Below are 12421 nucleotides of genomic sequence, written 5' to 3' on the forward strand. Positions count from 1 at the left end.
CAACCTCCAGACCTTGTCTATCTTCGGTTGGATGGTCATTCGGGACAAGTCCAACCGCTTTCCTGGGGCTCCAGTTCGACGCGGCCTCTGCCCGCTTTCAACTCTGCCAACCAATCGGCTGACTCTCTTATCAAGAGTCCGATGACTTCAGCATCCTGCTCCAGTTTCCATTTGCTTTTGCATGGATGTCCTGGGTCGGTTAGCGGCGGACGTGAAGGCTGTGCCATTTGCCCAGTTTCATCACCGACCTCTTCAATTGGTGAGTCTCTTCCGGTGGGACAGGTCTCCATTTTCACTCGACAGTCTTGTCGGTCCCTTCTATGGTGGCTTAGTTTCCCCCTGCTTTTTCGGGGGCACTCCTTCCTGCCCCTCCCTGCCAGTCTGTCGGGCTGGGGAGGTGTTTTCAAGGACCGGCCGGTCTGGGGCCTTGGTCCCTCGAGAAGCCCTTTTCCCCCTTCAACATGTTGGGGCCTAGGGCAATCCTTTCTTTGCTTGCTTCTTGGGAAATTCCCTTCTGGGCGGAACTCAGGTTTCCGGCCATCTCAGCGCTTTTCATTCCAGGCGTTTCTGGGATGTGGTCTTTCTCAGCCGGTCCTCAGCCATCCAAGGCGAGTGGTTCCTACATCCGGAGGTGTTTGCAGTGATCTGTACCTCTGGGGCGCTCCAGGCGTGGACCTCTGCACGTCCCGCCACAACCAAGCGTTCCTCTTTCTTGGTCGGGCTTTGCTCTACCTTATCTGTTTATTGGTCGGGCTTTGCCCTACCTTATCTGTTTCCTCCCCTTCCTCTCTTTTCGGGGTCCTGAGGAAACTCACAGAAGAGGGCGTTCCTGCCATTCTCGTGGCCCAGACTGGCCCCGGTGGGCGTGGTACGTCGTCATGGTCAGGCTCCTGTACTACTTACCTCTGCACCTTCCCTATCATCCAGACCTCCTATATCAGGTCTCCTGTGCCACCCCTATTTACCGTCTCTGCTTTCGACGGCGTGGCGTTTGAGACAGCGGTTCTGAGGACCCGCGATTTTTCTTCCCAAGTGGTTCACACCATGCTGAGGGCTCACAAGCCTTCCTCTGCAAAGGTTTACCACCATACCTGGCGGTCTTATTTCTGTTGGTGTGAAACTCAGCCTTTTTCTCTGGTCGTGGTGGGCTTTCGGCCGTTTCCATTCTTTTTCAACGTTCTTTGGCGTTCAATTATCATGTCCGAACCTAGTTCAGGGAGTGGCACAAGCTGCCTCTCCTTATCAGTCTCCTTTTTTCCCTTGGGACTTACACTTGGTCTTAAGTGCTCTGCAGGACGCCCCTTTTGACCCTCTCAGGAACATTTCTTTTCACCTCCTTCCCCGGAAGGTGACGTTCCTTATTGCTCTTACCTCTGTTAGGAGGGTGTCAGAGCTGGTAGCTCTCTCCTGCCGTTCTCCCTTCCTGGTGGAAGTTGTTTTCCGTCCTTCTTACCTGAGATGTTTTTTTGAATTTTTCATCTCAATGAGAACATCGTCCTACCGTCCTCTTGTCCAGCCCCTTCTCATTCCTGGAAGCGTTTGTTCCACAACCTGGTTGGGGTGTGGGCTGTTCGGACTTATCTCTCAGTCACTCTTTCCTTTCGGCAATGTGACCCCCTTTTTTGTTTTTACGGAATGTGGTTGTATAGGACAACCTGCTTCTACGACCTCCATTTTTCGGTGGATCCGGTCTGCTCTTTTTGGGAGCTTACCGCTGCAAGGGGAAGATCCCACCCTTCAGGGGTTTGGCTCATTCCACCTGTTTTTCGGGGCATCCTGGGCCCTCCGCTAAGTGGCTTTGGCCTTGCAGTTCTGTAAGGCTACCGCGTGGTCGTCTTTGTACACTTTCTCAAGGTGCTACCAGATTCATGCCTTCGCATCGGTTGATGCTACTCTGGGCTGTAAGATGTTGCAGACAGCGGTGGTCCAACCGTCCACCTGTCTGATTCCTTACCCACCCAAGGGACGGCTTTGGTATGTCCCATGGTCTGTGTCCCCCAATGGAGCCGATAGAGAAAAGGAGATTTTTTATGCTTACCGTAAAATCTCTTTCTCGACGGATCCATTGGGGGACACAGCTCCCCTCCCCCTTTTTTCTGGTGTTTCTATTTCAGTTATCTGTCCTAAGGTGTGTTCAGTTGCCTTTTCTTCTGATTGCTCGGACAGTTTGTGGTTTTCTCTTAACATGTCGGTCTTCTCCTATTGCTCTGGGACTAAAACTGATTACCTCAGGTGCCTGTGGGCGGGTATACCCTGCTGGGAGGAGCCGACTTCTCTTGTTGCCATAGTGTCGAACCTCCTAGTGACAGCAGCATACACCCATGGTCTGTGTCCCCCAATGGATCCTTCGAGAAAGAGATTTTACGGTAAGCATAAAAAATCTCCTTATTTGTGTTTTAGTGGCAGCGCATTACGGTTACACTGGTGGAAAAGGTTCAAATGATCGCAGTCATTCTTGGATCATTATTCCTAGTGTCGAGTGTGACGTGGCTTCTGTGGTCAGCCTTTAGCCCTTATGCCGTATGGCAAAGAAGGGATATCCTTTTTCAAATCTGCTATGGCATGTATGGTTTTATGGACCTGGTATGTATAGGTAAGTTTCTAGAACTATTTAAAATAAAGTGTCTATTGTGTCCTGTCATTGAAATTTATGTTACCAGTTTGAGTTGAATATCGTTTTAGAACATTTAGAACGGCTGAGGAGTTATCTCTAATCTTGGCAGTAGCCATGGGAGGCCAGCTGTCAAGGCTTGATTTAGAGGATACAAGGCTTAGCATCTAACATCTTTGAAACCGGATATTTTTTTCCCAGTGTGTTTATACCATTATTAATTTTACGTCCAACTTCTCAACCATTTTTATGTCAAAGCAGCAAAAATAAAAATAAAACAATTTTAATAGATTAGAAATTTGCTACCATTTTTCATCTACAACTCTTATGCAAACCTGTATACTGTATTTTCATGGTAAAACTGCAAACAAATACTCTATAGCCTGATACTGCAAATATACTCCTTTACATATGTCCCCTATCTCTTGATAATCTACAAAATGTAAGTTGGAAGATAGAAGGCAGTATGACTGCAGGATTAGGTTTATTTCTAGTCTGGAAACACATAGGTCTGCACTGAAGCTGTAGACACAAAATGGCAGCAAATTTTTAATTAAGACTTTGTATAGTCAGTTCACAGTTTCTAACTCCTTCCTGACCCATGACGTACATTTACTTCATCAGTCATGTGGGATAGAATAGAGCAGGCTCAGGAGCTTAGCCCACTTAATACACAGGGGGTGCAAGTTGCTATCAGCAGCCGACATTTATTGTTAATGACTGGCATTAAAAATTTGTCTGATTACGTTAATTTAACTCACTAGGTGCCGTGTCTGTTTTTCCGATTGGCATCTCTGGGCTGCAGTTGCAGGCTACCAAGTCTGTCATAGTAGATTGCTGATTTAACAGGTTAATGCAATGCAATAGGATTGCATTGAAGTCTAGAAATTCAATTTATAAAAGTCTTCTAAATAGTGTGGAAACATTAAGAAAGATGTTTTTATAGATATAAAAAAAATCCCCTTCTGATAAGTTTTAATGTTGAAACATATTAACATATAAAATTACTTATCCTGCTCAATTAACTCCATATATGGAAAAAAAAATACCAAATGCCTGATTTGTGGTTTGTTTTTTATTAAATCACATCCCAGAAAAAAGGACTAAAAAGCTATCAAACAGACACATCTACACCTAAATATTGCACAATTGTGTGTTTGTTTGTTTTTTCATTTTGCTTCACAATTTTTTTCTAGTTTTGCCATATATTATAGAGTGCCAATAAAAATACAATTTGTCTTGCAAAAAGGTAATTGCCAGGATGAAATGGCAATTACCTTGGTGAAACAGTAAAAAATTACTTGGTGTTGATACATGTGACAGCCTTAGTACTTATTCTGTTAAACATGACTAACACTTGCAAATGTTATGACAGTAAGTACAATCTTAAAGGGATACTCCCGTAGAACACATTTTTTTTTTTAATCAACTGGTGTCAGAAAGTTAAACAGAATTGTAAATTACTTCTATTTAAAATTCTTTATCCTTCCAAGTCTTCAAGTACATGAAGGAATGGTTGATTTGCTCTTAGTTGGCTTACTTGCCACATAATATTTAGAAGTGCTGATACAAACCCACTGAGATTTATGCCAGGCCGTGCACTTCACTGTAGATGCATACAATTAATTAGAGCAAAGGCTGCAAAGACAATGTGACATTTATTGACATTTCCAGGCAGCGAATGCATCATTAAATTATTATTGTTAGTAACTACAAGGCAAGCTGACCAAAAAAAGCATCATGAGAAGGGCATGGATTACTGCAGGCCATTCACGTAATGGCTCATATTTATACAGCCATAGATAATGTGAATAATGAAAAAACACTAACATTGCCTTTATAATAAAGCACCATTCTAATGGTAACTATATATATATATATATATATATATATATATATATATATATATATATATATATGTACCGTCATGGCCGTCAATGTTGGCACCCCTGAAATTTTTTTTAGGAAATGAAGTAATTCTCACAGAAAAGGATTGCAGTAGCATATGTTTGCTATTCACTTGTTTATTCCCTTTGTGTGTATTGGAACTAAACCAAAAAAAGAGAGTAAAAAAAAAAGCAAATTGGACATAATGTCACACCAAACTCCAAAAATGGGCTGGACAAAATTATTGGCACCCTTTCAAAATTGTGGAAAAATAAGATTGTTTCAAGCATGTGATGCTCCTTTAAACTGACCTGGGGCAAGAAAAAAGTGTGGGCAATATAAAAATAACACCTAAAAGCAGATAAAAAGGAGAGAAGTTCACTTAGGCTTTGCATTGTGTGTCTGTGGGTGCCACACTAAGCATGGACAACAGAAAGAGGAGAAGAGAACTGTCTGAGGACTTGAGAACCAAAATTTTGGAAAAATATCAACATTCTCAAGGTTACAAGTCCATCTCCAGAGATCTAGATGGCCTTTGTCCACAGTGCACAACATTATCAAGAAGTTTGCAACCCATGGCACTGTAGCTAATCTCCCTGGGCGTGGATGTGTGTGTGATACGGTATGAGTATTGCACCCTAGTCTGTAGAATACCCTAGGGTGAAATTCTCTGCAGTCTGCACATCCCCCCATGTGTATAACAGTGTGTGTGCATATGAACATTCCTATACAAGTGTGGGTATGTGCAGAGTATTGCACCATAGTCTGTACTATAGACAAGGGTGCAATGCTCTGCACATATCCCCACCTGTATAGGAATGTACATACGCACACACACTGTTATACACATGGGGGGGTATGTGCAGACTGCAGAGCATTGCACTCTAGGGTCTTCTACAGACTCTGGGGTGCAATGCTCTGCAGTCTACACATACCCCCACCTGTATAGGAATGTACATACACACACTGCTATACACATGGGCAGGATGTGCAGACTGCGGAGCAGTCTGTAGAAGACCCTAGGGTGCAATGCTCTGCTGTCTGCACATACCCTCCATGTGTATAACAGTGTTATAACAGTTTATTTTTAAAAATGGGAAAGGCGGAGGGGGATTACATTTTTTATTTAGGGAAGGGGTTAATTATTATTAGTAATTTTTACACTTTTTACTTTTTGTTATAGCTCCCATAGGGTATGTGCAGACTGTAGAAGACACTAGGGTGCAAAGCTCTGTAGTCTGCACATACCCCCCCATTTGTCTAGCAGTGTGTGTATGTACATTCCTATACAGGTGGGGGTATGTTCAGAGCATTACACCCTTGTCTGTAGTACAGACTAGGGTGCAATGCTCTGCACATACCCTCACCTGTATAGGAATGTACATACACACACTGCTAGACACATGGGGGGGTTATGTGCAGACTGCAGAGCATTGCACCCTTGGATCTGTGGAAGACACTAGTGTGCAATGTACTGCAGTGCACGTAGCCCCATGTGCAGAGGCCCTGGCTGGGAGGATAGCTAAGACGCAGTCACTTACAGACCCAGCTGGGGATGCAGCAGGGGCAGGGAACGGGGCAGGGGACAGGGACACAGCAGGGGCCGGGGATGCAGCAGTGAAGATCCTCCAGGGCCGGCTCCACAAAATACGAGGAGACATTTAGGAGTTCACACAGTGGAGGCTGCTGCAAGATTTTGCGGCACTCGCAGGACCCACAGGCATAGCGCCTGACCGCCTGCCCGCAGCAGCAGCCTCCCGAATGCCCGCATATTTTTAATTGTGCCCGCAGCAGCCTCCTGACATATTTGGATTGTGTTCTCCGCAACATGCAAGGTAAGGCCTCTCAATGCTCTGCAGGGGCTGAATTAGGAACTAACCTTAGTGCTTGTTTGGAGGCAGTGGGGGAGAGGGGGGACGTTTGAGAGGGTTACTAGAACAAATAATGTCTCAGTAAAGACTGAAGAAGGCAAGGATGAACTCTGGGATTGATAACTTGCGATTCAATCTGACATCTTTAGATTTTAGATTGATGGACACTTTGCCACAAGCTATAGTTTTATTGACAACACTAATAAAGTTTACGTCCTTGCCTTCTATGATATATTTCTTTTTATGTTGGGTGGAATGAAATGAGAAGGTGCCACATTGGGGAATGAAACTGACCCACCTGGTGAACTAGCCTGCAGAGTGTTATGAGTAGCAGTGAACTGAGAGGCTTAAGTAGAAGGCCTGTCCCTACTCTCAAAAGACTCCATTCTAGCATGTAAGTTAGAGATAGATGAAGTCATGGTAATAAACATGGTATGCAATTGTGACAGCAAAGTCTGAATAGAGTTCATGGAAGCAGACTCTTGACTGAGACCAGCGCCCTCAAATGACAAGAGGCAAAATAATTCTGCCTTCCTAGCCATAGCTGGAAATTGTATGTGTCTCCTCAGTAGCTCAGCTGTCAGCTTGGGGATTGTCCAGGCTCTGAGTGATGGTATGCTCTCATGGTCTGAGTGCTGATCAAAGTTGTCCAGCAGAGAAGCAGTCTCCTCTATATCTGAGCCGCGTGACATCTTTAAGAAAAGAGTTACACAACAATTAGGACCGACTGAGGTATCTCATGCCGTACACTCATGTGACGTGCTGGAGTGGCAGTGAGTAAGTGCCTAAGGCGTGCCTAACAAGTGACAAGTATTGCATAACCATCGAGCCTGTAACCGTGACAAGAACTGCAAAACATAACAGCTGTGGTCGTGACAGTTATTACGTAACGTGCATGCCTATAAATGTGACAACGTATAACGTAACCGTTGTGCCTATAATTATGAGAGGCATAACGTAATAATCGTGCCTGTAGTCGTGACAAGTATAACGTAATTAATCGTGCCTGTATTCGTGACAGGTATAACGTAATTATTTGTGCTTGTAGTCGTGACAGGTATAACATGATTAATCATGCCTGTAGTTGTGACAGGTATTGCATAAACGTGACATCTGGCGGTGTGACAACATGTGGTGTAACCATCTTTCCAGTATGCGTGAGAGGTATAGCGTAACCCACGTGCCTATATTCGTGACGTGTATTATCTGTAACCACTGTGCTCCAGGTAACTAATCCACCCCCGACTGCTAAGTAAGGACAACCACCACCAGGAACCTAGAATCACCACATCTAAACTACCCAATCACCAGAAGGAGCATGCTAAGTGATGCACTAGGTGTAAACATAAAAATAGAACCTACCATGGTAGTAAACAACAAGGCTAGTAGCACAGGAACTGAAAAATGAACCCCAAAACGGACCAGACTTAAATAGACAAGAGAAATTTGTAGTGGCATATAGTGGAAAATGACAAAAATTTCATAATTAAACTTATATTCACCCCAAGAAGCAAGGACCAATCCAAGACGCAATAGGCCCCACCAAGAACTACTGGACAGTAGAAAAATGGCACGACTTTCTGAAAATAAGCACAACGAAATGAGAACTAGAATGCTTGCAAGCTATGAACTGTTGCACGCATAAGTAATGTGTTACATGAGACAGTAATTACCATGCTGTAAGACGGCTGTTGCGAAGAATACACACAGACTGATCCCATAGCCCTAAACACCCTCTGGACCGAAGAGAACCCTCTGAAAAGGACACAAAGCAAGCCACTAAAACAACGTAAGAGTACTGTTCATATACACACACATATATATATATATATATACACATACATATATACATGCACACACGCAAACATGTACACACGTGTACCTGCATACATTCAACCCCCTCCCCCCGCTTTTTTTTCTTTTTTATTACCTGAGACGGTTACACCTCAAGAACAGAAGAAAAAAGGGGGGTCACTACGTGTGCCAAAGAAAACGATAAGGCAACCGACCCCCACATACCTAAGATATTAACGAATATACCGAGTCCAGGCAGACAATTAGTCCGACAGAAATGCTAAAGCTGCAAGCCACAACTTCCTTAGCACAGAAACTCACGAAACCTAGAAGAAAATACACACATGAGTGCTACCCCAACACAGCAGTGTAAAACATAGGAACATATCAAAGCTAACCTGCCTGTAATAGATATCGTATGGCAGTTTAGACAAACAGACAGCACTGATGATAACGGAAACTTAGAATGATACTTGTCAGTGCACCTGAAACAGACATGCTTGTTAACATATGTATTAAACGTATCAACTCTTTGCGTAGCTGAGAAACATGCATGAACAGAATGTGCCCCATAGACTTGTGTCACGATGCCGGCTGGCAGGAGGTGGATCCTCTGTGCCAGAGAGGGATTGGCGTGGACCGTGCTAGTGGACCGGTTCTAAGTCACTACTGGTTTTCACCAGAGCCCGCCGCAAAGCGGGATGGTCTTGCTGCGGCGGTAGTGACCAGGTCGTATCCACTAGCAACGGCTCAACCTCTCTGACTGCTGAAGATAGGCGCGGTACAAGGGAGTAGACAGAAGCAAGGTCGGACGTAGCAGAAGGTCGGGGCAGGCAGCAAGGATCGTAGTCAGGGGCAACAGCAGGAGGTCTGGAACACAGGCTAGGAACACACAAGGAAACGCTTTCACTGGCACAATGGCAACAAGATCCGGCGAGGGAGTGCAGGGGAAGTGAGGTATAAATAGGGAGTGCACAGGTGAACACACTAATTAGAACCACTGCGCCAATCAGCGGCGCAGTGGCCCTTTAAATCGCAGAGACCCGGCGCGCGCGTGCCCTAGGGAGCGGGGCCGCGCGCGCCGGGACAGGACCGACGGAGAGCGAGTCAGGTACGGGAGCCGGGGTGCGCATCGCGAGCGGGCGCCACCCGCATCGCGAATCGCATCCCGGCTGGAGGCGGTATCGCAGCGCACCGGGTCAGTGGATCTGACCGGAGCGCTGCAGTAGCGAGAGTGTAGCGAGCGCTCCGGGGAGGAGCGGGGACCCGGAGCGCTCGGCGTAACAGTACCCCCCCCCCTTGGGTCTCCCCCTCTTCTTAGAGCCTGAGAACCTGAGGAGCAGACTTTTGTCTAGGATATTGTCCTCAGGTTCCCAGGATCTCTCTTCAGGACCACAACCCTCCCAATCGACCAAAAAAAAATTTTTCCCTCTGACCTTCTTGGAGGCCAGTATCTCCTTTACAGAGAAGATGTCTGAGGAGCCGGAAACAGGAGTGGGAGAAACAAGTTTGGGAGAGAAACGGTTGATGATGAGTGGTTTAAGAAGAGAAACGTGAAAGGCATTAGGAATACGAAGAGAAGTAGGAAGAAGAAGTTTGTAAGAGACAGGATTAATCTGGCACAAAATTTTGAAAGGACCAAGATAGCGTGGTCCCAATTTGTAGCTAGGGACACGGAAGCGGACATATTTAGCGGAGAGCCATACCTTGTCTCCAGGAGAAAAAATGGGGGGAGCTCTCCTTTTCTTATCAGCAAACTTCTTCATGCGTGATGAAGCCTGTAAGAGAGAATTTTGGGTCTCTTTCCATATGGTGGAAAGATCACGAGATATTTCATCCACAGCGGGCAAACCAGAGGGCAAGGGAGTAGGGAGGGGGGGAAGAGGGTGACGGCCGTACACCACGAAAAATGGGGATTTGGAGGAAGATTCAGAGACTCTGAAGTTATACGAGAATTCGGCCCATGGTAGAAGATCTGCCCAGTCATCCTGGCGGGAGGAAACAAAATGCCGTAAATAATCACCCAGGACCTGGTTAATTCTTTCTACTTGCCCATTGGATTGAGGATGATATGCAGAAGAAAAGTTTAATTTAATCTTGAGTTGTTTACAGAGAGCCCTCCAGAATTTTGACACGAATTGGACGCCTCTATCCGAGACGATCTGCGTGGGCAACCCGTGAAGACGAAAAATGTGTACAAAAAATTGTTTTGCCAACTGAGGCGCTGAAGGAAGACCAGGAAGAGGGATGAAATGTGCCATCTTGGAGAATCGATCAACGACCACCCAAACAACAGTGTTGCCACGGGATGGGGGTAAGTCCGTAATAAAGTCCATACCAATCAGAGACCAAGGCTGTTCAGGGACAGGCAGAGGATGAAGAAGACCAGCGGGCTTCTGGCGAGGAGTCTTATCCCGGGCACAGACAGTGCAGGCTCGCACAAAATCCACAACATCCGTCTCCAGAGTCGGCCACCAATAGAAACGAGAGATGAGTTGCACGGATTTCTTGATGCCCGCATGACCTGCGAGATGGGAGGAGTGACCCCATTTGAGGATTCCGAGGCGTTGGCGTGGAGAGACGAAGGTCTTCCCTGGAGGAGTTTGCCTGATGGAGGCTGGAGAAGTGGAGATCAGGCAGTCAGGAGGAATGATGTGTTGCGGAGAGAGCTCTACTTCCGAGGCATCCGAGGAACGAGAGAGAGCATCGGCCCTAATGTTCTTATCGGCAGGCCGAAAGTGAATTTCAAAATTAAATCGGGCAAAGAACAGAGACCACCTGGCCTGGCGAGGATTCAGCCGTTGGGCAGACTGGAGATAGGAGAGGTTCTTGTGATCGGTGTAAATAATAACTGGAAATCTTGATCCCTCCAGCAGATGCCTCCATTCCTCAAGTGCTAATTTAATGGCTAGAAGCTCTCGATCCCCGATGGAGTAGTTCCTCTCCGCCGGAGAGAAGGTCCTAGAAAAAAAACCACAAGTAACAGCATGCCCGGAAGAATTTTTTTGTAGAAGGACCGCTCCAGCTCCTACTGAGGAGGCATCAACCTCCAATAGGAAGGGTTTAGATGGGTCAGGTCTGGAGAGCACGGGAGCCGAAGAAAAGGCAGACTTGAGCTGTTTAAAGGCGTCTTCCGCTTGAGGAGGCCATGACTTAGGATTGGCATTCTTTTTGGTTAAAGCCACGATAGGAGCCACAATGGTGGAAAAATGTGGAATAAATTGTCTGAAATAATTGGCGAACCCCAAAAAACGTTGGATAGCACGGAGTCCGGAGGGGCGTGGCCAATCTAAGACGGCAGAGAGTTTGTTTGGATCCATTTGTAGTCCCTGGCCAGAGACCAAGTATCCTAGGAAAGGAAGAGATTGACATTCAAACAGAAATTTCTCCATTTTGGCATAAAGTTGATTGTCACGAAGTCTCTGAAGAACCATGCGGACATGCCGGCGGTGTTCTTCTAGATTGGCAGAAAAAATCAGGATATCGTCCAGATATACAACAACACAGGAATATAAGAGATCACGAAAAATTTCATTAACAAAGTCTTGGAAGACGGCAGGGGCGTTGCACAGGCCAAAGGGCATGACCAGATACTCAAAGTGTCCATCTCTAGTGTTAAATGCCGTTTTCCATTCATCCCCCTCTCTGATGCGGATGAGATTATAAGCACCTCTTAAGTCCAGTTTGGTAAAGATGTGGGCACCTTGGAGGCGATCAAAGAGTTCAGAGATGAGAGGTAGGGGGTAGCGGTTCTTTACCGTGATTTTATTAAGACCGCGGTAGTCAATGCAAGGACGTAGGGAGCCATCTTTTTTGGACACAAAGAAAAATCCGGCTCCGGCAGGAGAGGAGGATTTGCGGATAAAGCCCTTTTTTAAATTTTCCTGGATGTACTCAGACATAGCAAGAGTCTCTGGGGCAGAGAGAGGATAAATTCTGCCCCGGGGTGGAGTAGTGCCCGGGAGGAGGTCAATAGGACAGTCATAAGGCCTGTGAGGAGGTAGAGTCTCAGCTTGTTTTTTGCAAAAAACATCCGCAAAGTCCATATAGGCCTTAGGGAGACCGGTTACAGGGGGAACCACAGGGTCACGGCAAGGAGTACTGGGAACCGGTTTAAGGCAGTCCTTGAAACAAGAGGGGCCCCAACTCTTGATCTCCCCAGTGGACCAATCCAGGGTTGGGGAATGGTGTTGAAGCCAGGGTAGTCCAAGGAGAATTTCGGAAGTGCAATTGGGGAGGACCAAAAACTCAATTTTCT

At 46.0% G+C, this 12421-nt stretch overlaps 1 protein-coding gene across 4 annotated transcripts in view; it reads left to right on the forward strand.

Annotated features, from left to right (window-relative positions):
* MARCHF11 (membrane associated ring-CH-type finger 11) overlaps positions 1 to 12421 on the forward strand; it is a 123028-nt gene that overhangs the window by 99147 nt on the left and 11460 nt on the right. For all 4 annotated transcript variants that reach the window (XM_056520945.1, XM_056520946.1, XM_056520944.1 and 1 more), the window contains one exon: positions 2401 to 2593. In XM_056520945.1, the coding sequence (XP_056376920.1) occupies positions 2401 to 2593 (193 nt within the window). The remainder of the gene's footprint in view (positions 1 to 2400; positions 2594 to 12421) is intronic.

Source organism: Hyla sarda, chromosome 5, assembly GCF_029499605.1.
Source record: "Hyla sarda isolate aHylSar1 chromosome 5, aHylSar1.hap1, whole genome shotgun sequence".
NCBI lineage: Eukaryota > Metazoa > Chordata > Amphibia > Anura > Hylidae > Hyla > Hyla sarda.